Raw genomic sequence first — 20,732 nt, 5'->3', positions numbered from 1 at the left:
GACCTTGTTGAGGATGTTATGAGTGGGGTGGATAATAGGAAGAAGGTTGTGCAGAATACCTGGATTTTTAAAAGTCATTTGATAAGGTGCCACACAAAATATTGTTGCACAAATTAAGCGCACATGGGTTTGGGGAAATACATCAGCATGGGGAGAGGTTTGATTAAAGGACAGAAAATAGAGACCAGGGTCACCTGTTTAATAGCAGTCAAGAGAAAAAGACTGTTATTAGTAGGGTGCTGCTAAGGTCAGCACTGGAGTCACAGCTATGCACGGTAAATTAATAACAGCCTAAATGAAAAGACAGATTAGTGTTTTTGTTTGCGGTTGAAACAAAGAAAAGTAAGAAAGTGAGCTTTGAGAGGACTCAAGGTGTCTGCAAAGGGAAAGGGGCAGGTTAATTGAATGAGGAATCTCGATCTTTATTATTTTATTTATTTATACAGCATGATAACAGGCCCTTATGGCCCAATGACCCCGCTCTGCCCAATTACACCCATGTTAATCTACTAACCCATACGTCTTGTGGGAGGAAACCGGAGCACCCAGAGGAAACCCATACAATCATGGGGAAAAGGTACAAACTCCTTACAGACAGCAGTGGGAATTGAACCCGCGTCACTGGCTGGTATTTACACTGGGTGGGTATTAAACTACCGCTGTATAGGAATTTATTAAATCAATCACAAATGTACAATTAATTTATGCTTCATATAACAAATATACTGTGTGACTCTGCATGTCTTCCTGCACATAACCAGTTTAACTACCACCCTTCCCTTCCCCCAACTTGCCCCCTCCCCTCCCCCCTTAACTGTACCAGGTTTATCCTGTTTGCTTACTGTAAGTCCTTGAATTGGACGGTTTGTTGAACCAGACCTTGTCATTCGGAAACATCATTCTATTTGGTGTTCAACAATTATCAAGCAAAATGTTTTGAAGGGAAAAATTCTGCATTTTTCGTCATTTTGAAGGGCTGGTGAATGGCTTTCATTTCATCAGTGATCCAAACATTAACATTTCCAAAGGCATTAGGGATCAAGTCAGACTTAGTGAAGCCAAGGTTGTCACTTCTCTGTAGATATCTAAGTCATATGGACAGCCATAAGTATTTAGAGAAGGAATCCAATGGTTAAACTTCAGCAAACATATCTCAGCTCCTTCCTCATTTCCTTCAGCTCTCAGCCCACTACAAAGGTTCATTAAGAAGCCCCTTGGTTCCTCAGAGCATGCCGGGATGTGACACAAATTTTTATGTGTGAAGGCCACAGTTGCCTGTACAGAACAGCTGCCTGACCCCTTTACTGTTGGTTTGAGTTAAGTTGCTGCATGTTTAACTACAGAATGTCTAGAATGTGGTAAAACATGAGATTCACCTGATGGGTAGAATAGAAAAACAGAAGATTTTTAAATGTAGATATGTTAGTAACAGCTGGTGTACAGAAGGGAATCTTGATGTGCTAGTGTACAAAGCTAAGCAATTAACAGGTTCAGCAAGAGGTAAGATATACGTTACTGTTTATTGCAAGGGGATTGGCGTAAGATAATCAGTTGGTCTTGGTTATTGGGGTTGGTGGGACCATAGTCAGAGCATAGTTTTGGTCTCTATACACAAAAAAAAAGATATACTGGCCTTGGAGTCAGTGGAATTTGCATTCACTCGATTGATTCCTGGGATGACATGTCCAACAAGGAGTGATTGAGAAGCATTAGGGTTTCGAAGAATGAGAGGTGATCTCATTGAAACATATAAGATTTGAGAGGGATTAATAGGGTAGATGCTGTAGTGTGAAAGGTCATGGCTGTCACGTGACACCATTGAGCACTGGTCAAAAGCGACACCACTGTCAATCAAGGTTTGGCTCCACCCCTGCCCCTCTGGGCACACCTAACCATTGGCTTTTGTAAAACACCTTTGCACCTGGCCCCGAGCGATTGGCTTGTTTGAATCACTTGGGCCGGCTCCACCCCCAGCCCCCCCAGCAGTATAAAGAGTGCCACATGCTTGTTTTCTTGCTCTTTATCCTGTCTGAGGGATGTTGAGGTAAGCTGTGCACTGCTAGAGAAATTAGTTAAGTATCCCTGGGACCATAGAGCTGATGCTTGTATAGAGTCAGGGGGTCAGGCATTGTATTGTTTTTTTCCCTGATCATTTGTAACCAGTTTGGTGTGTGTGTGTATATATATATCTCACCCCCATTGCGATTTCCCCACATTTGCAATCACCCATGTGGGAGTGTGCATCTATTTCCATTCATTCTGTTCCTGCATTTGTCTTTGTGAATAAATCATTTTTAAAACTCCAAAGCCTGTGCCCAGAGTCCTTGGCCTTTTAAGATCTCAAGGAACCTTTTCTCTCAACAAATGCTAATTGCTGGCAAATGGGAGTAGTTTGGATGGGCATCTTGGTTGGTGTGGACCAGTTGGGCCGAAGGGCCTGTTTCAGTGCTGTATGACTCTGTGCTAAGAAGCTGCTTTGTCAGGCTGAAGAACTTTGAATTAGGGCCATTGACTCAAGATAAAGGGACAGGCATTTTGGACTCTGCTAAGGCTTTGATGCTTTGGAATCCACTCCAGAAGGCAGTGATCCATTGTCATTGAATTCAACTCTGAGGTTATAGGGTCTTGAGTACTATTGGAGGGACAGGAGAAGTAGTGTTAAGGTAGCTGAAGTTACCTGTTGCTGAAATCCCTCAACCCAAGGACCAGTCTACAACTGAGTAAATCCTTTCTACAACTCCTCATGGACCTTCACATCCTTCCTAAAGTTGTAAGGATAGAATTGAATGCAAAGCTCCAGTTGCAGCCTAACCAATGTTTTATACAATGTAAGCTTTTGTACTCTAGGCCTCAATTTATGAAGCCCAGAACCTCACATGTTTTACTATCCACTCTCTCAAGACCCCTTGTCATCTTCAAGGATTTATGGTCATACACACCCAGATCCCACTGCTCCTGCACCCTCTTCAGAACAGTGTAATTTGATCCATATTGACTCTCCTTATTCTTTCCACCGAAGTGTGTCATGTTACATTTCCTGTCTGATCTGCTTATGTCGTCTCTCAGACTATAACTATCCTCCTCACCAAGCTTTATGTCATCTGCAAAGTTGGGAAGTTCACCCCACACACACACGTCTTAGTCGACTGACATATCGATGAAGTCAGTGATCCCAGTATTACCCCTGGGGAACGGTGCTCCATCCTGCTGTCTCTGCTTTCTGCCTTTAAGCCAATTTCCTGTCCACACTGTTAGTGACCCTTCAATTTCACAGTCCACAATTTTGCTGGCCAGCCTTTTGTGTGTACCTTTATCAAAGGTCTTCTGAAAACCTGTGTGGATGATACCTACTGCATTCCCTTCATCAACCTTCTCTGTTACCAATAAAATAATGTTCTTTCTTTTAGGGAAAACCTATCTCCTGTAAACATCAAGAGAATGAATGGGATACCTGGAATTTTTGATGATGTTGGTCCTCAGCCCAAACGGCATCTTGCACGGAATGAAATATTCCGTCCTCCTCCACCGTCTGGTAATGTACAAGACATTCCTGCCAGTGGCATTGAAGGACGTGGCAGTCTGAGAACCATTAACCTGCCACATGCCTTACGTAAGTGCCTCATCATTCACATTCTACCCCTGTAGAACCAACTAGAGTGTTGGAGACTAATGAACTAAAGTCAGAGGGGGTCTTTCATTGCATGTGCCATCATGACCCTTCCTGGTCCCACTCTATTGGATGGAACATTAAAGTATCTCAGAGCTCCTGGTAATGACATCGATTGGTCAACCTGATCGTTTCCCTCATTGCCTATCCAATACCACATTTAATGTGGGCCCACTCATTGATCAGGTGGCTCCATGTGGCTCCTTGCTCTGCAAAAACATGACAGCTATGCTTGCCCCTTTAATAGCAAGTGCACCTCCAAGGTATTCCATTGGTTTAAAACAGTCTTATGACTTCCTGAAGATGAAAGGATGCTAGGAAAAAAAACTATTTCTTTCATCTTGTTTATGTGCAGAATAGAATGTTGTCATTGGCTTGCTGAGAGAACCTGTAAAATATTGTTCTGAGACTCACACCAGTTCAGCTTTGAATAACTGTACAGTTAGCTCTTCAACCTACAGTGGAACAAGAATGGGTTGAGTGATTGATCTGACTATTTTCTTTGTTTGGTAGGAAAGGTATTTGTAACATACTCTGTGGACACAGCCAACGAAATCTGTTTCTTTGTGAACTTCCTGCGCATTAATGGCTTTGAGACAGCAGTAAGTAGTTTTCTCATTTCCAAGACACTCACAATTTTCCCCTACAGAAATGGTGTAGGAATCAACAGGGCTAGCATTGCCAATTCCTTTTGACTAAAGATGTCATAATAACATTAGGTGAATTTTCACTGAGAGAGGTGTTGAATAGTCTAAGTGGATGTGTGCTTTATTTAATATTTATGAAGTTAGAAGCCCACAGAACTAAGGGTAATAGTTAAAAGGTGGTTTCATGACAGGAAGCAGAGGGTGATAGTGAGTGCTTGCTTTTATCAGATTGGCAGGTGGTTTAAGGTTGTGTTCCCCAAGAAATAGTTTGGATCTGTTACTCTTTTCAATTTCATAAGTAAACTAGACTCAGTTGTAGGGGGCAATTGTGCACTTTGCAGCTGATACAAAAAATTGACAAATAAGTAGGTAGTTGCCAGTTTAATGACCTGATATGGCAGCAGGAGGTGACTGCTGGAGGGAAGTGATGCCCTTTGAAAGAACTAATGGTAAAAGTCTAGATGATTAGTCAGGCCTTGGTCTCCACAAGTCCTTAAAGGTTCCATGGTAGATTGAGAAGGTTTAAAAAAGCAAGGGATACTTGGATAAGGTGTTCACCCACATCTTCTCAAGGGCAGTTGGGGGTGGGGGCAATAAGTACTGACTTTACCAGTAATACCCAGATCCCAGTAAATGAGTAAAAAAAATCTGATAATGGCTCTGGATCAACAAGCCCAACATCCCCATCTGAATCAAAGTTTTATTTTCACTGCTGCTCTGTGGACTTTTGCACAAGGAAATTTTACCGCCAGTAATTGCCCTTTGTCCACAACTGCAAAATGTCAAAAGTTCTAGAGCGGAGCTGAGAATTAATTTAACTCCAGAAATTGTCAAGATCTTGAATCTGATTGGGTGGCTGAAGCTGACTGCATACAGAATTATTTAGAGGGAGTTGGGCGTGTGCCCGAGGATGGGGAACTTACAGGATAAAGAACAAAATAATGTAGGGATATTGGTCTGAACACTGCTGCTCTTTCGAAGAGCCAGCACAGGCAAGCGAGGCCAAATGGCCTCTGTCTAGGTCTTAAGTTTTCATTATTCTAGGACACATAAACATTAAACAAATTTCTGCTGCTTGGACAAGAGAGGTTCCATCACTGTACAAGGTGCTGGTGAGTAACCCGTGCAGCATCACAGGCCACCTGAGCCAATTTTAAATTCTATTGGCAATGGCAATTCACACAGTGCAGTTACATTGAGTTAGTACAAAGTGCATTGAGGTAGTACAGGTAAAAACAATAACAGTACAGAGTAAAGTGTCACAGCTATGGAGAAAGTGCAGTGTAATAAGATGCAAGGTCACAGAAAGGTAGATCGTGAGGTCATAGTCCATCTCATCATATGAGGGAACTGTTCAGTAGTCTTATCACAGAGGGGTAGAAGCTGTCCTTAAGCCTAGTGGTACGTGCCCTCAGGCACCTGTATCTTCTATCTGATGGAAGAGGAGAGAAGAGAGAATGTCCCGGGTGGGTGGGGTCTTTGATTATGCTGGCTACTTCACCAAGGCAGTGAGAGGTAAAGATGGAGTCCAAGGAGGGGAGGCTGGTGTCTGTGATGCACTGGGCTGTGTCCACAACTCTCTGCAGTTTCTTGCGGTCCTGGGCAGAGCAGTTGCCGTATCAAGCCAGATAGGATGCTTTCTATGGTGCATCGATAAAAGTCAGTGAGTGTCACAGGGAACATAACGAATTTCTTTAGCCTCCTGAGGAAGTAGAGGCACTGATGAGCTTTCTTGGCTGTGGCATCTACGTGATTTGACCAGGACAGGCTATTGGTGATTATCTGGTCATTAAGGTTTCTTTGTACAAAATTGGCTCCTGTGTTTCCTTCATTAGAAAAATAGCTCCATTCAAAAGTACCTCAGTGTCACAAATGGATCATTAACCTGAGTTTTTCTTGTTCTATAGATTGACATTTTTGAGGACTCAGTTCGTGGAATGGACATTATCAAGTGGATGGAAGGATATCTGACTAATGTGAGTACAGGAACCTGTTGGCACTGGTCCAAAACTCAACTATAAAAGTGGCATTGGGAGTTCATAGCAGTACTCACCACTGGATCTAAAGGTAGTGGGTTCAAGTCCTTCTTCAGGTCTTGAACTTGTTCTGTATTTGTGCTCCTACACCAGTACTGAGGGAATGCAGCCCTGCTGGGGGGTGCTGAGTTTCAGATGAAACTCTCCCCACCCCTTTTGTTGAATGTAACTGATCCTGTCACCAATGCCACTTAAAGAAGTACTCTGGTGCTTATCACACTGTCATTGTTTGAGTTTGCAGTGTGTAAATTGGCTCCCCTGTCGTCTATGTTTCAACAGTTAAAGGTTTCATTGGCTGTGAAGCACATGAGATCTCAGGGCCCCACCAATTACTTTTTTAAAGAATAAGTCCCTGGGGAGTAAATTCTCCTCAAGCTCAGCTTTTGGGTAAAAGACATAGTTCCTCCCACACTGCTGATGGGTTCATGCAACACCAGACTCTGCACCAGAATAGTCTGTGGCCCAAGTGGCAAGCTTGCTTTGCCACTTTAGCAGCTGGCACTCTGGGTGAAGGAGGAGAGGAATCAGTTTGAATTCACTCTCCTGACTGCTGTCAAGTGGTCAACATGGTCAATTCTGCCCCTTTCCCTCAAATCAGCACCAACCAGCCACAGTAGATGCCTGCCCATCAGGGCCAGGCTCTCTCAACCCTCAGTGATATCAGTTCAATGTTAAGCTGACACTGGGAAGGAAGAATTTGCCTTTATATAGCACCCTTCACAACCTCAGAATATCCCTATCCCTTTGTAGGTGGTGTTGCATTTTTTAGTTCTGGCCACCATTGTAACTCAAGGTTTCCGTGAACACCTGTAAAAATAAATAAATGGATGTTTAAGAAGCATAGAATCGATATGGCACAGAAGGAGGTTGTTTGGCCCCATCAAGGCTGTGCCAACCCTCAGAAACATCAACAGTCCCATTCTACTAATTTCAGTCATCTGCCCTTGTAATTCCCATTTAAGGCACTGATGAACTCTGTTCCCTACAGGCTGTGAATTCCAGATCATAGCCACTTAATATGCAAAACTAATTTTTCCTCAGATCTCCCTTGTAACTTCTGCTCAAACTTTAAATTTGTGTCCCCTGGGCTTTGAACCACTTGCTCATGAAAACAACTTCCCTCTGCTTCTCCTATCTTACATACCTTTGTCAAATCCCCTTCCAACCTTCCTTGCTCTCAGAGTAATAATGATGTCTCCAGTCTAAAATTGCAGCTGAGATCCTCTTCCCTGGGACTATTCTGGTACATCCTCTTTTGCCCCTCTCTAGGATCTTTAAGTCCTCCTTAAAATATCAGTGATATTCTAGTTGTGGCCTAAGCAGGGTTTTGTGTTCCTGAAGGCAGGCTTTTGTTATTCTTCCTTTTGTCCCACCCAGCAATGTGCAAGCACTGGTCTGCTGCCAAAGCCTGCAACAGAGCCTTGAACAAACAGGAAGGGATAAAGGTCAGTGTGAAGTAAGTGCAGCCTAGAGAAAGAGGCCATCAGAGTCTGGAGCACACAAGGGAGGTCACTAATCATGGGACCGGGGGAAGGGAGACCACAATAAACAAAGGGGTTGGGCAAAGGCTTCTCGTGGGGTTGGATTGGGGGGGGTGGGGGGGGTGGATGGTGGAAAGGCCCATTTTATCAAGCAAGCTTGTCCCTGTCTTGAAGGCAGTGCAGAGGTAATTCTCCATTTGATTCCTGTGATATCTTGAGGGATGATTGGGCAGCTTGGCCCTATACTCCTTGGGTGTTTAGAGAGGTGACCTTATTGAAAAGTAAGAGTCTCAGGATAGATGCTGAGAGGATGTTTCCCCTCATGGGAGAATGTAGAACTAGAAGCATAGTCTCAGTAAACGGACACTCATTTAAAGTGGAGGTGAGGATGAATTTATTTTATCTTTGTGAATCTTTGGAATTCTCCACAGAGAGATGCAGAAACTAAGTGAATGGATATATCCATTGCTGAGTTAGATTTTTAGGTACAGAAGAACCAAGGGTTATGGAGATCGGTCAGGAGAGTGGAGCTGAAGCCAAAATCAGATTAACTGATCTTATTGAATGGTTGCCAAGATATTGAATGATCCACTCCTGTTTCTCCTCCTTTTGACTCTACTTCTCTCTCACTGCCACATTTTCTCAAGGACTCGGGAAGCCAGCCAGCGACTGTAAGATAAGATATCTTTATTAATCGCATGTACATTGAAACACCGTGAAATGCATTTTTTGCATAGAATATTCTGGGGGCAGCCTGCAAGTGTCGCCATGCTTCCAGCACCAACATAGCATGCCCACAACTTCCTAACCTGTACGTCTTTGGAATGTGGGAGGAAACTGGAGCACCCGGAAGAAACCCACGCAGACACAGGGAGAACGTACAAACTCCTTACAGACAGCGACCGGAATTGAACCTGGGTCGCTGGCACTGTAAGTGTTATGCTAACCGCTACATTACAGTGCCTGCCTAAAACAGGCTGTCACGTGCCCTGTGGGAGCTCAGTTTAAATTCGTTAATAACGTCACACCTCTCCACTGATGGGGCACTGGGACACCTCAAAAGCTGACACATAAAGGACAATCAGCTGGAGGAACCATTTATCATTTATGACCTACTCATGCCCAACTGGAGAGAGTGTGTAGGATAATGTTTTTGCCCATCCTAAAACCTGGAGTTTAATGTCTTCACCAGAGAACACCCCCTCACCATTGCAGTGAAGTGTCAGCCTAGGTGTCAATGTGAGGTTTAATCCCACAAGAAAACTCAAAAGCAAGAAGAGTCCATCTTTCTCAAATGGCACTGAAGCAAGTTTCATATCTCCTTGAAAGCATGGTATATGACTAACAAAATATTAAAAATTAAATGTAATTGTGTATTTTTGCCAAGTAAATTGTTCTTTCACACCTTTTAATAAAATTGTAACTTTAGTCTTCATTTCACCAAACAACCTGTCATTGTACATTTGCTCAGAATAAATACATAAAAGTCTTTGTGTGTGTGTGGTGGGGGGCGCCAGAAGTTTTGAGATTAAATAACCGTTAGAAAATCTCCATTGTTTGAATAACTGTATCATTCATGGCAATAGAACTTCTGCATTGGCCAGATATCACAGAGTCAGCAGTTTCCTCTTTTTGTTTACAGAGAGAAGTGATGATTGTAATTGCAATTAGTCCAAAGTACAAGAAGGATGTCGAGGGAACTGGATTGGAGCAACTGAAAGATGAGCACAGCTTGCACACAAAATACATCCACAGAATGGTGAGAGCTCCTGGGTATATGGTCTGTTGGTTCATTGATCTCGGTCGCAGCGCATCACTGCAGGTGTTCCTCAGTGCAGTGTCCTGAGGCCATCCATTTTCAGTTGCTTCATCAATGATCTTCCTTCCATCATAAGGTTAGACACGTCTGTTCATCATAAACACAAAGTACAAATCAATTCACAACTCCTCAGGAAATGAAGCAGCCCGTACCTGCAAGTAGCAAGACTTCAACAAAATTCAGGCATGCACTGAAAAGTGGCAGATTACATTCATGCCACAGAGGTGCCAAGCTGATGACCAGCTACAGTTAGGCAGAGTCTAACCACACCCCCTTCATATTCACTGGCATTCCAATTTCCAGAACTCCTAGCATTGACATTCTTGAGGACACCATTGACCAGATACTCATCTGGACTAGCCACATAAATACCCTGGCTTTAAGAGCGGGTCAGAGGCTGTGTATCCTGCAGTGAGTGACTCACCTCCTGACAGCCCCCAAAGGATATCCACCATGTACGAGGCAGAAGTTAGGGGTGTGATGGAAAACTCTCCACTTGCCTAGACGAATGCAGAGCAAACAACTCTCAGAAAGCTCGACTCCATCCAGGACAAAGCAACCCCTTTGATTGGCACCCCATCCACCATCCTGAACATTCATTCCTTCCACAGCTGCTGCACAGTGGGTGTTGTGTATATCATCCACAAAGTGCACTGCAGTTACTCACACAGACTAAACCAACAACACATCCCAAACCCCAACCTCAATTACCAGCTGCAGGTTGCCCTCCAAGTGGAAATATATCATTAATTTATTGTCATTGGGTCCAAATCCTGGAATATACCCTACCCACAGCACTGTGAGGTTACCTTCACCAGAAGCACTGCAGAAGGTGGCTCACCACCACCTTCTCAAGGGCAATTAAGGATGGACAATAAATGTTGACCTTGCTGGCGAAAGGTAAATGAATGTAAAAATATGATCTGATATTTAAAGAAAGCCCAAAACTGCATCCACGTCTCTGGATCTGACACTTTTACTCAGGTAAGTGGAGGATGTCATGTCGTTGTCACAAAACAGAAACAAATGTAAAGCAAAGGGGTTCCAATATAAGGGCAAAACTTAATTGACCTAGTCCTCACCAATCTACCAAGATACATCTGTCTATGAGAGGTCTTGTAAAAATAATCACTGCACAGTGCTTGTGGAGACAAAGTCCCAACTTCACACTAGGGACACTTCCATTGTGATGTGTGGCCCTGCAAAGATGCTAAATGGAATGGACTCAAAAGAGATCTGGGAGCTCAGAGCTGGGGATCCATGAGGTGCTGTGGACCATCAGCAGCAGCAGAAATGTACACCAGCACAATGTGTAACCTCCTCACCCAGCATATCCCTCACTCTACCATTACGAGCAGCACCAGGCATATCAAAAACTGATGCAGTGTCAGCCTAGTGATTTGCACTGTGTTAAACAGCACAAATAGCACGTAATAAACAGAGCTCTCATAACTGAACAAGCATCTGCAGCCCCACCGCATCTCGTCATGGATGGTGGTGGACAATTAAACAGCTATTGGGAGGAAGAGGCTTCAAGAACATCCCCATCCTCAGGTGTGGGTGATAAAGGAAAGGCTGAAGCATTTGCAAGCATGTTGAGCCAGAAGTGCTGAATAGATGATCCATCTTGGCTTTGTCCTGAGATCCCATCATCACAGAAGCTGGAGTCGAGCCAAATTGATTCACTCCACGTGTCAAGGAATGGTTGAGGGATGCAGCAAAGACCTCGGGTCCAGATAACATCCCAGAACCAGTTATGCCTCTAAACAAGCTGCTCCACGCCGGTTACAACATTGACATCTGCTCCACATATGGAAAGTTGCCCAGGTGTGCCCTGTTCACAAAAAGCAGGACAAATCAAATCTGGCTAACTAACACCCAATCAGTCTGCACTCAATCATTAGCAAAGAGGTGGAAGCTGTCATCAACAGTGCCATTAAAACTGCAGTTACTCAGCAATAATCACCAATGTCCAGTTTAGGTTTAGCCAGGACTACTTGACTCCAGACCTCATCACAACCTTGCTCCAACACAGCCACTCCTTCGTCGTCGCTGGGTCTACATCCTGGATCCCTCCCCACCAGAAGGACATGTGGTTCAAAAAGGCAGCTCACCACCACCTTCTCAATGTGGGACGGGCAATAACTGCTGGCCTTGCTGCTGACACTCAGGTCCCGGAAGTGAATTTTAAAAATGAATGTTGATCCTTCCCTACCATTCCCAACATTCCTCAATATCCTTCCGTGATGTGAAGGCAGTGATGTTCAGTTTGTACCTTCCTCTGCTGACTCCTCCCTGCATATGGTTCCCCATGGGTTGCTCTCTGGATTTTCCAATCAGGATACAGTTCCAAAGGGAATGTTTCATTAGATTTCCTGCCGGGATACATGATTTTTTGGTTACAGAATAATATCCAACCAGGTCCTCCAATCACTTGCAGTTTCTTTGTGAGGAGTGTGAGAGACACTGGGCTGAACGTCCTATGGAAGTAAATGTGTGCATTGTAAAATAGTTTTCCCCTGAGCCATAAGGCATATCCTGCATTATATAAGATTTCTGGAATTGTTTCAAACAGAATCCTGTGCATTGAGCAGATTAGATTAGATTTCTTTATTAGTCACATGTACATCGAAACACACAGTGAAATGCATCTTTTGCGTAGAATGTTCTGGGGGCAGCCTGTCACCATGTGTCACCATGCTTCTGGCGCCAACATAGCATGCCCACAACTTCCTAACCTGAATGTCTTTGGAATGTGGGAGGAAACCCACACAGACATGGGGAGAACGTACAAACTCCTTACAGACAGCAGCCAGAATTGAACCCGGGTCGCTGATGCTGTAATAGTGTTACACTAACCGCTACACTACCGTGTCTGCCTCATTGGTCTCACAGAGCATAAAGATGGCTGGTGTGGACACCTCACTTCCTGCTTATTTCAGGTCTCCACTTTCTGCTCAGGAACATTGCCCTTTTTGCTGGGGGATGAATATGAAATGCAGCATCTGTCCTCTTCCTATTTGCTTCACTATCTGTGTGGAAAACTTCACTGATTTTTCCAACTCACTCCCTGGCCTATTTTCTTGGGCCAGACACCATCAGGGCACTATTTTCTGCAGACCCCAAGAACATTGTTCTGGAGTTTGATCAGAATTGCCAGCCCACTTTAGAAAGACTTGCTTCTCTATTGTACCCTTCCTCTCTCCTTCAGGAATGTTTCAGAGCCAGTGAAGAACATTTGACATCCAGTTATTGCTGTAAAGCAACCTAAGTACAACATGCTTCCACAAATGGTAATGACCAGATCTTCTGTGTTAGACATGCTGAGTGAGAGGCAAACATTGGCCTGGACACCAGGAATAATTTCCATGCTGTTCTTCAAGATAATGCCAAGGGATCTTTTGTAGCCGTAAAGGATGGTTAGATATCTCATCAGAAAGAAGGTAGTCCTGACAGTGAAACTCTCGTTCAATATTGCAATGTCAGCCTTTATTTTTCCATGTAAGACTCTGGAGTGGGATTAGAATGCACGACCTGGAGGCAAAGTGCTACCAACTAAAATCATTTGTAATCCCTCCCAGATGAATGTGGTCTACTATGTACACTTCTTCATCATGTTGACCTTCCTCTCCACATGGTGTGTAATGATTTGCCTCTGCACCAGGATCTCAGAAATAATTTAAGTCTATTTACATTTCTCCAATTGGCCCTTTTCACCTTATACATGTCTTAGTAGGGTGCTACATAGTTGACACACAGCAAACTGAGTTTATTTTATGACTGCAACTGCACACCAAGTAGACATCAGTAATGTTACCTGTCATTGACCCTGCCCTATCAGCAGTTCACACAGCTCCAGATCCAACCTTTGTGGTTAACCATGTCCTGGTGGTTGAGTTTCAGGGGCATTTGTATCATTGGTTGTTTCAACGACAGTTACTCCTTTCTCAGGAATGCACCACGTATACAAGCCTGCTAACGCTTCCCTTGTAAAGCAGTTAAACAACTATTGGTCCAGTTTCCTAAACCCCATAACACATGCATGTTCATTTTAACTGATTTTTCACACATTCTTGCTGTTTTGTAATCCTTCTGCTTGACAGGATAAATTATTTCTCATAAACACACACACACACCGCTAGTTGTGAGAATAGTTGTCCAATGCAGTTTGCTACTGTGAGTAAAATGGTACAAATAGACAAGAGCCTATCAGTCCCTATATAAGGGGTTCCTTAAGTGATGGCTCTCCTGTGTGTGGTGAAGATGTAGATATAGTGGTTAGTATAGTGTGCAAAGAAAGCCACCCACGAACTGACACAAATTTGTCCTTAAAACGTGGCACCAGGCTTTTGTCTGCATCTTCCCAGGCTGCTGGTGCCTTTTCTCCTGAAAGGGGCTCTGTAGCCTCCTTCAAGACCGTTTCTCTGTTGGATGAAGTTATGCAGTAGCATTGCAGCGATTCTAAGCCCCAGGCTGAGACACCAGTGCTCCTCCGGTTCTGGCTTCACGTGCATCCACAATTTTGAGCACGCCACCAGTGGCGACTGTGCCTTCACCTGCCCGTCCCCCAAGCTTCCTAAACCTCTCTGCCTTGAGACCTCCCTTTCTTCCTTTAAGATATTTCTTGAAACACATGCCTTTGAGCAAGCTTCTGGACACGTGCCCTCAGTGTTGCGTTTGAGGCAGTGTCAAATTTTCTTGATACTCTTTTTTTTTAAAAGACGTATCTTAAAATCTGCTTCCAGTTGTCCTGCTATTTCTTCGTGAAGCTCACTGTCAAAAAATTACTTACAGCCTTCTTTCAAAGGCCATGGGGCGAATTAGGAGATTGAAAAATGCTATACAAATCCAAGTTACTGTTGTTGTTGTTGTTGACAACCCAGTGATGATTGGATCTGGCTGCAGTGCTGCTGAGCTGGAATTCTGCAGAAGTGCACAAGTGTCTTCATCAACCATCTTTTCTTAAATGTATTCATTTTTCAGAATCTGGGTGTTGCTGGCCAGACCAGCAGTGGTTGACCATCCATAACTGCCCTTGACAAGGAGCCAGAGAGTCATCTTTTTGAGCCATTCCTTCTGGTGGAGGTGCTCCCACAGTGCTGTTGGGGAGGGAGTTCCAGGATCTACACAAAGTGATGATAAAGGATGGGAAATATATTTCCAAGTCAGAATGGTATTTAACATGGAGGGAACCTGCAAGTGGTGGAGTGCCCATGCACCTGCTTCCCTTGCCTGACTTGGTTGTAGAGATTGAGCGATGCCATTAGAGTAGCCTAGGCAAGTAACCACAGGTGGTCCACACAGCAGCCACTGTATGCCAATGGTGGAGGGAAATTAATGTTTAGGGTGGTTGATGGGGTGCCAATCAAATGGGCTGCTTTGTCCTGATGGTGTTAAGCCCCCTGAGAGTTGTTGGAACTGCACTCATCCAGGCAAGTAAAAAGTCTTCCACTGCACTGCTGACTTGCACCTTGCAGATTGTGGAAAGACTTTGGAGTGTCAGGAGATGTGTCATCCACCACAGGATACCCAGCCTCTGGCCTGCTCCTGTAGCACAGTGTTTATGTGGCTAAGTCCAGTTGAGTTTATGGTTAATGTGACCACCACTGGCACATAGTGCCTGCATAATACACTGCAATTACTCACCCAGGCTACTCCAACGGCATCATTCAACCTCACGACCTCTACAGGGAGAGCAGGTGCAAGGGAATGCCACCACATGCAGGTTCCCTCTATGTTAAATACCATCCTGACTCGGAATTTCCCATCCTTTATCATGTGTAGATCCTGGAACTCCCTCCCCTGTGGGAGCACCTTGACCAGAAGGATTGCAGTGCCTCAAGAAGGTGGCTCACTCTCCTTAAGGACGTTGATGATAGGAGACTTGGCATGGATAGTGCCTTTGAATGTCAAGGGTAGGCACTCCTACGGTTTGAATGTTACTTGCCACTGAATGTTTTCTCGATCTTGCTGCATGCTGGCATGGACTACTTCTTTTGCTGAGCAGTTGCCAATGGAATTGAACATTGTGCAATCATCAGTGAGCACCCCACTTCTGACCTTTTGATGGAAGGAAGCTCATTGATGATGCAGCTGAAAATGGTTGGACCTAAAACACTGCCCTGAGGAACTCCTGTGGTGACGTCCTGGGACTGGGTTGATTAATCTTTGTGCAAGGTGTGACTCCACCCACTGGGATGTTTTCTGCCTTTGATGCCCATAGACCAGTTATACCAGGATCCCCTGATTCCATATGTGGTCAAAGATTGCGTTGCCAAAAAAAGCAGTAATTTGACCCTCACCTGTGGGAGTCAGCTCTTTGATCATATTTGGACCAACACTGTGATGAGTCCTGTGGAAGAGAGGTCTCAGCAAAACCCAAATTGGGCATCAGTGAGCAGCTACAGGGAATAGTCTTGGTCTCCAGGAATGTGTTTAAAGATTAACCTTTGAGTACACAATGTAGTGATAAGATATCTTTATTAGTCACATGTACATCGAAACACACAATGAAATACATCTTTTGTGTAGAATGTTCAGGGGGCAGCCCGCCTTCCGGTGCCAACATAGCATGCCCACAACTTCCTAACCCGTACGTCTTTGGAATATGGGAGGAAACCAGAGCACACGGAGGAAACCCACGCAGACGCGGGGAGAACGTACAAACTCCTTACAGGCAGTGGCCAAATTTGAACCTGGGTCGTTGGCGCTGTAAAGCATTACGCTAACCGCTACACTATCGTGCCTGCCCTTAGTGCCTTAAAAGTGTCTTTGTTGCATCCAGTAAAGAAACCTCCTCGCTGACCATCAACACAGGTGCACCTCAAGGCTGTGCCCTTAGTCCCTACTTTACTCTCTATACACACATCATTGTGTGGCTCAGCACAGCTCCAAAGCCATCTTAAAATTCGCCAATGACGCTGCTGTTAGACGAATCACAGGTGGTGATGAGTCAGTTTACCGGAGCGAGATAGGACACCTGGTTGAGTGGTGCCACAAAAACAACCTCTCGCTCAACATCAGCAAAACTAAAGAGCTGATCGTTGACTTCATGAAGGGGAAGAAGGGTGAACATGCACCAGTCTACACGGGGGGATCGGCAGTAGAGAGAGTCAGCAGCTTTAAATTCCTGGACGTTAACATATCAGACGACCTTTCTTGGGCCCAGCACATAGATACAATCATAAGGAAAGCGCCCCAGCGTCTTTACTTTCTTAGGAGGTTTAGGAGGTTTGGCTTGTCACTGAACACTCTCTCTACGAACTTCTACAGATATACTGTTGAAAGTACCTTGACTGATTGCATCATGGTCTGGTACAGCAATTCGAATGCACAGGAACATAAGGAGTTGCAGAGAGTAATGGAATCTACCCAATACATCATGGCACATCCCTCCCCACCACTAGTTGTATCTACAGGAGGTGCTGCCTCAAGAAGGCAACATCCATCATCAAAGATCCCCACCATCCGGGCCATGCCATCTTTTCACAGCTACCATCAGGCAGGAGGTACAGAAGCCTGAAGTCCTGCACCACCAGGTTCAAGAACAGCTACTTCCCTTCAACCATTCGGTTCTTGAACCAACCGGCACAACCCTAATCACTACAGTTTAGCAATGCTTTGACCACTTTGCACTAAAATGGACTTTGTTTTTTTGTTCTAATTGTGCACAATGAGGGAGTAGTATCAGCGTTTGGACGTAAACCAGGCTGTTGATGAAGGAAGCACATATAACCTAGCCTGGACAGTTCCTGGCTGGCTGGGTTTTGAGGAACCTAGAAGGATTAAATTCTAGTATCCTCTAATGTTGGTACGGTGTTTCCACGAGGAAGGTGATGAGGTAACTGTTCACACAGATTACTAAATAAAAGGATGTCTTGCAATGTCAGTGCACAGCTTGGGGTATGCTGAAGGTGGCACGGTGCAATAATTCCTCAGTACAGAAAGTAAGGACAGCATTGGCCTTGTTGGCAGAGTGCTGCATTTGTTAGGCTGTATGAGCCTTCCTGATAAACATGCATTGAACTTGTGCAAAGTAAGGCCTCCATGAGTGGTCAGACCCAGTCAGGAGCATGGGTATTGGCTGCTGCAGTTTTTTTATTAGGTAGAGATCGAATCATTGAGTCATACAGCAGGAAAAAGGCCCTTTGGCACATCAAATCCTTACTGACCATCAAACATCCATATCAACCAATCCTACACTGATCCCATTTTGTTCTCCACATATTCTCATCAACTCCCCCCAGATCCTACCACTCTCCTACTCACCAGGGGTGATTTATAGTGGCCAATTCACCTACCAATCCGCACGTCTTTGGGATGTAGGAGGAAACCAGAACCCTTGGAGGAAACCCACATGGACACAGGGAGAATAAAGCTGCACCCGAGGTCAGGATCATAGCTGAGTCTCTGGAGCTGTGAGGCAGCATCTCTACCAGTTTCGTCACTGTGCCACTTTCACTTTGTGGGGGCTTCTGCTATCTGGAAAAATTTCAGCCCCTGATGTCAACCAGGGTTAACACTAAAGTGTCCCGCTATGGTCCATGATGCCCCTCACTGAGGTATTTTCTGGTGTTTACAGAGCAGAGCTATAAACATGTTCTCTTGTTTCAGATGCAGATTGAATTTATACAACAAGCAAGCATGAACTTTAGGTTTATTCCTGTTCTTTTTCCAAACGCTACCAAGGCAAGTAAAACCAGATGTTCTATTCATTCCACCAAATTTACGCACATAGACTCAACATAAATGCTGTATGTAATTTCAAAAAATAATCCAGTGAATAGCTCTATCCTCCTCTAAAGAAGCGTTCACTCACAAAGGCAAGGAGAAATTCATTCTCTCAGGGAACTGTGAATCTTTGGAATTCTCAACTCCAGGGATTGGTTGGAGGCTGGGTCAATGAATACATCAGTGGCTGGGAAAAGTGAATGTTTGAACTAGAGGGGAACAAACTGGAAAGAGGAATCGAGGCTAAGGCTCAAATCAGCCACGATGTTAATGAAAGATGTTACAGGCTCGAGGAGTCATGTGATTTCCTCCTCCACTGGCTTTTCTCATTTCTGTAAGAGCAAAGCCCTTCATCACCAGAGTCATAGAGTCAAAGAGTCAAGACTGATCTCTTTGCAGCTCCACAGGTAGATAGGGTGGTGAAGAAGGCATTTGGCACGCTGGCCTTCATCAATCAGGGCACTGAGTATAGGAATTGGGAAGTTATGATGCAGTTATATAAGACCACACTTGGTGTATTGTGTACAGTTTTGATCACCCTATTATAGGAAAGATGTTATTAAACTCGAAAGAGTGCAGAAAAGATTTACCAGGATGTTGCCTGGACTTGGGGCCTGAGTTACAAGGAGAGGTTGCGTAGACTAGGACTTTATTCGTTGGAACATAGGAGATTGAGGGGTGACCTGATAAGAGGTGTATAAGATCATGAGGGGCATAGACAGGGTGAAAGCACGTAGTATTTTTCCCAGGGAAGAGGTGCTAAAAACAAGAGGGCATAGGTTTAAGATCGGCAAAGGGAGATTTGAAAGGGACATCAGGGGCAGTTTCTTCACGCAAAAGGGTGATGCATATTTGGAATAAGCTGCCAGAAATAGTGGTTGAGGTGGGCACATTAGCAATATTTAAAAGCCATCTAGATAAGTACATGGAGAAGTTGAGAGGGCTACAGGCCAAACATGGGACTAGCTCACTGGGCAACATAGTCGGCATGGACAAGTTGGGCCGAAGGGCCTGTTTCCATACTGTATGACTCTGTGACTATATTTGACAAGAAGTGGAATCCTTCCGTACACTTTGTTTAATTTTAACCAATATTACATCTGGTCACAAAAGTAACCAAGACTCCCCAAGGATAATTTGTCACTTTCCCAACATCAAGCTAAAGAAGCACACAGCCCCGTGTGTTCATTATTATTTGAAGCTTCCACCAAAATGTGAAAACCAATTGTCTTTTGCTTCTTGATTTTTTTGTGTTAGGCAATTTAATAATATGATTCAAGATGCTGTATTACAAATTTGAAGGATAGGTTTTGGCTTCGTTTGATGTTGATATTTTAGAATGACAACTTTAAGATTTCTCCTTATAAAACACATTTGGCCTTTCATAGCTAAGATCTTCATCGCAAACAAAACTAAATACAATGGTTGAAATTACAGTGTATAATCCTGGAAACAAACATACGCTCTTTTGTAACTTTTACAAAGCTGCCAGCCAGGTTAAGAATACAAATTCAGGAGAACTAGGAGCAAGGGTAGGTTATAAATTCCCTAGATCCTGCTGCTCTATTTGGTAAAATGATGGTTGATATGACCTTGGCTTTAACACTGCTCTCCTAAGACCCTTCATTCCCTGTGGTCTAAAAGTCTATTGATCTTAGTCGGGAACATAGAACATAAAACAGTACAGCACGGGAACAGCCCACGATGGTGTGCAAATTAATTAAGCTAGTAATTAAGTGCTTAACTAACCTAATCCCTTCTGCCTACACAAAGTCCATATCCCTTCATTCTCTGCACATTCATGTGCCTGTCTAAGAGCCTCTTGAACGCTCCTATCGCATTTGCCTCCATCACCACCCCAAGCACCCTCTCTGTGTAAAAAACTTGCCCCTTTGAACATCTCCTTTGAACTTACCCTCTCTCACCTTAAATGCATGCCCTCTAATATTAGACAGTTCGATCCTGGGAAAAAGATACCAGCTGTCTGCTCTATCTATACCTCTCATAATCTTATAAACTTCTATCATGTCTCTATCATAGCCTCTGCAGCTCCAGGGAAAACAACCCAAGCCTGTCCGACCTCTCCCCATAGCACATGCCCTCTAATCCAGGCAGCATCCTGGTAAACCTCTTCTGCACTGTCTCCAAAGTGACCAGAATTGATTGCAATACTCCAGAAGCGGCCTAACCAGAGTCTACTGACAACAATTCAACCTCTCCTACTTTACAGACGAGAATTCCTTCTTATTTCACCCTTAAGTTGTTGATCCCTTTACTCCAAGAGTACAGCCCCTAGTTCTACAGTCCCCCACCAGCAAGTACATTGGTAACCAACCTCCTTCCTCAATATCC

The 20,732-nt window shown here is 44.2% G+C and overlaps 1 protein-coding gene across 2 annotated transcripts in view; it reads left to right on the top strand.

Annotated features, from left to right (window-relative positions):
* traf3ip2a (TRAF3 interacting protein 2a) overlaps positions 1-20,732 on the top strand; it is a 72,154-nt gene that overhangs the window by 42,468 nt on the left and 8,954 nt on the right. For both annotated transcript variants that reach the window (XM_052024198.1, XM_052024199.1), the window contains 5 exons: positions 3,408-3,610; positions 4,181-4,269; positions 6,222-6,290; positions 9,474-9,590; positions 18,264-18,338. In XM_052024198.1, the coding sequence (XP_051880158.1) occupies positions 3,408-3,610; positions 4,181-4,269; positions 6,222-6,290; positions 9,474-9,590; positions 18,264-18,338 (553 nt within the window). The remainder of the gene's footprint in view (positions 1-3,407; positions 3,611-4,180; positions 4,270-6,221; positions 6,291-9,473; positions 9,591-18,263; positions 18,339-20,732) is intronic.

This window comes from Pristis pectinata, chromosome 10 (assembly GCF_009764475.1).
Source record: "Pristis pectinata isolate sPriPec2 chromosome 10, sPriPec2.1.pri, whole genome shotgun sequence".
NCBI lineage: Eukaryota > Metazoa > Chordata > Chondrichthyes > Rhinopristiformes > Pristidae > Pristis > Pristis pectinata.
The sequence above is the reverse complement of the archived record's forward strand: the minus strand, read 5'-3'. Positions and strand labels throughout refer to the sequence as shown.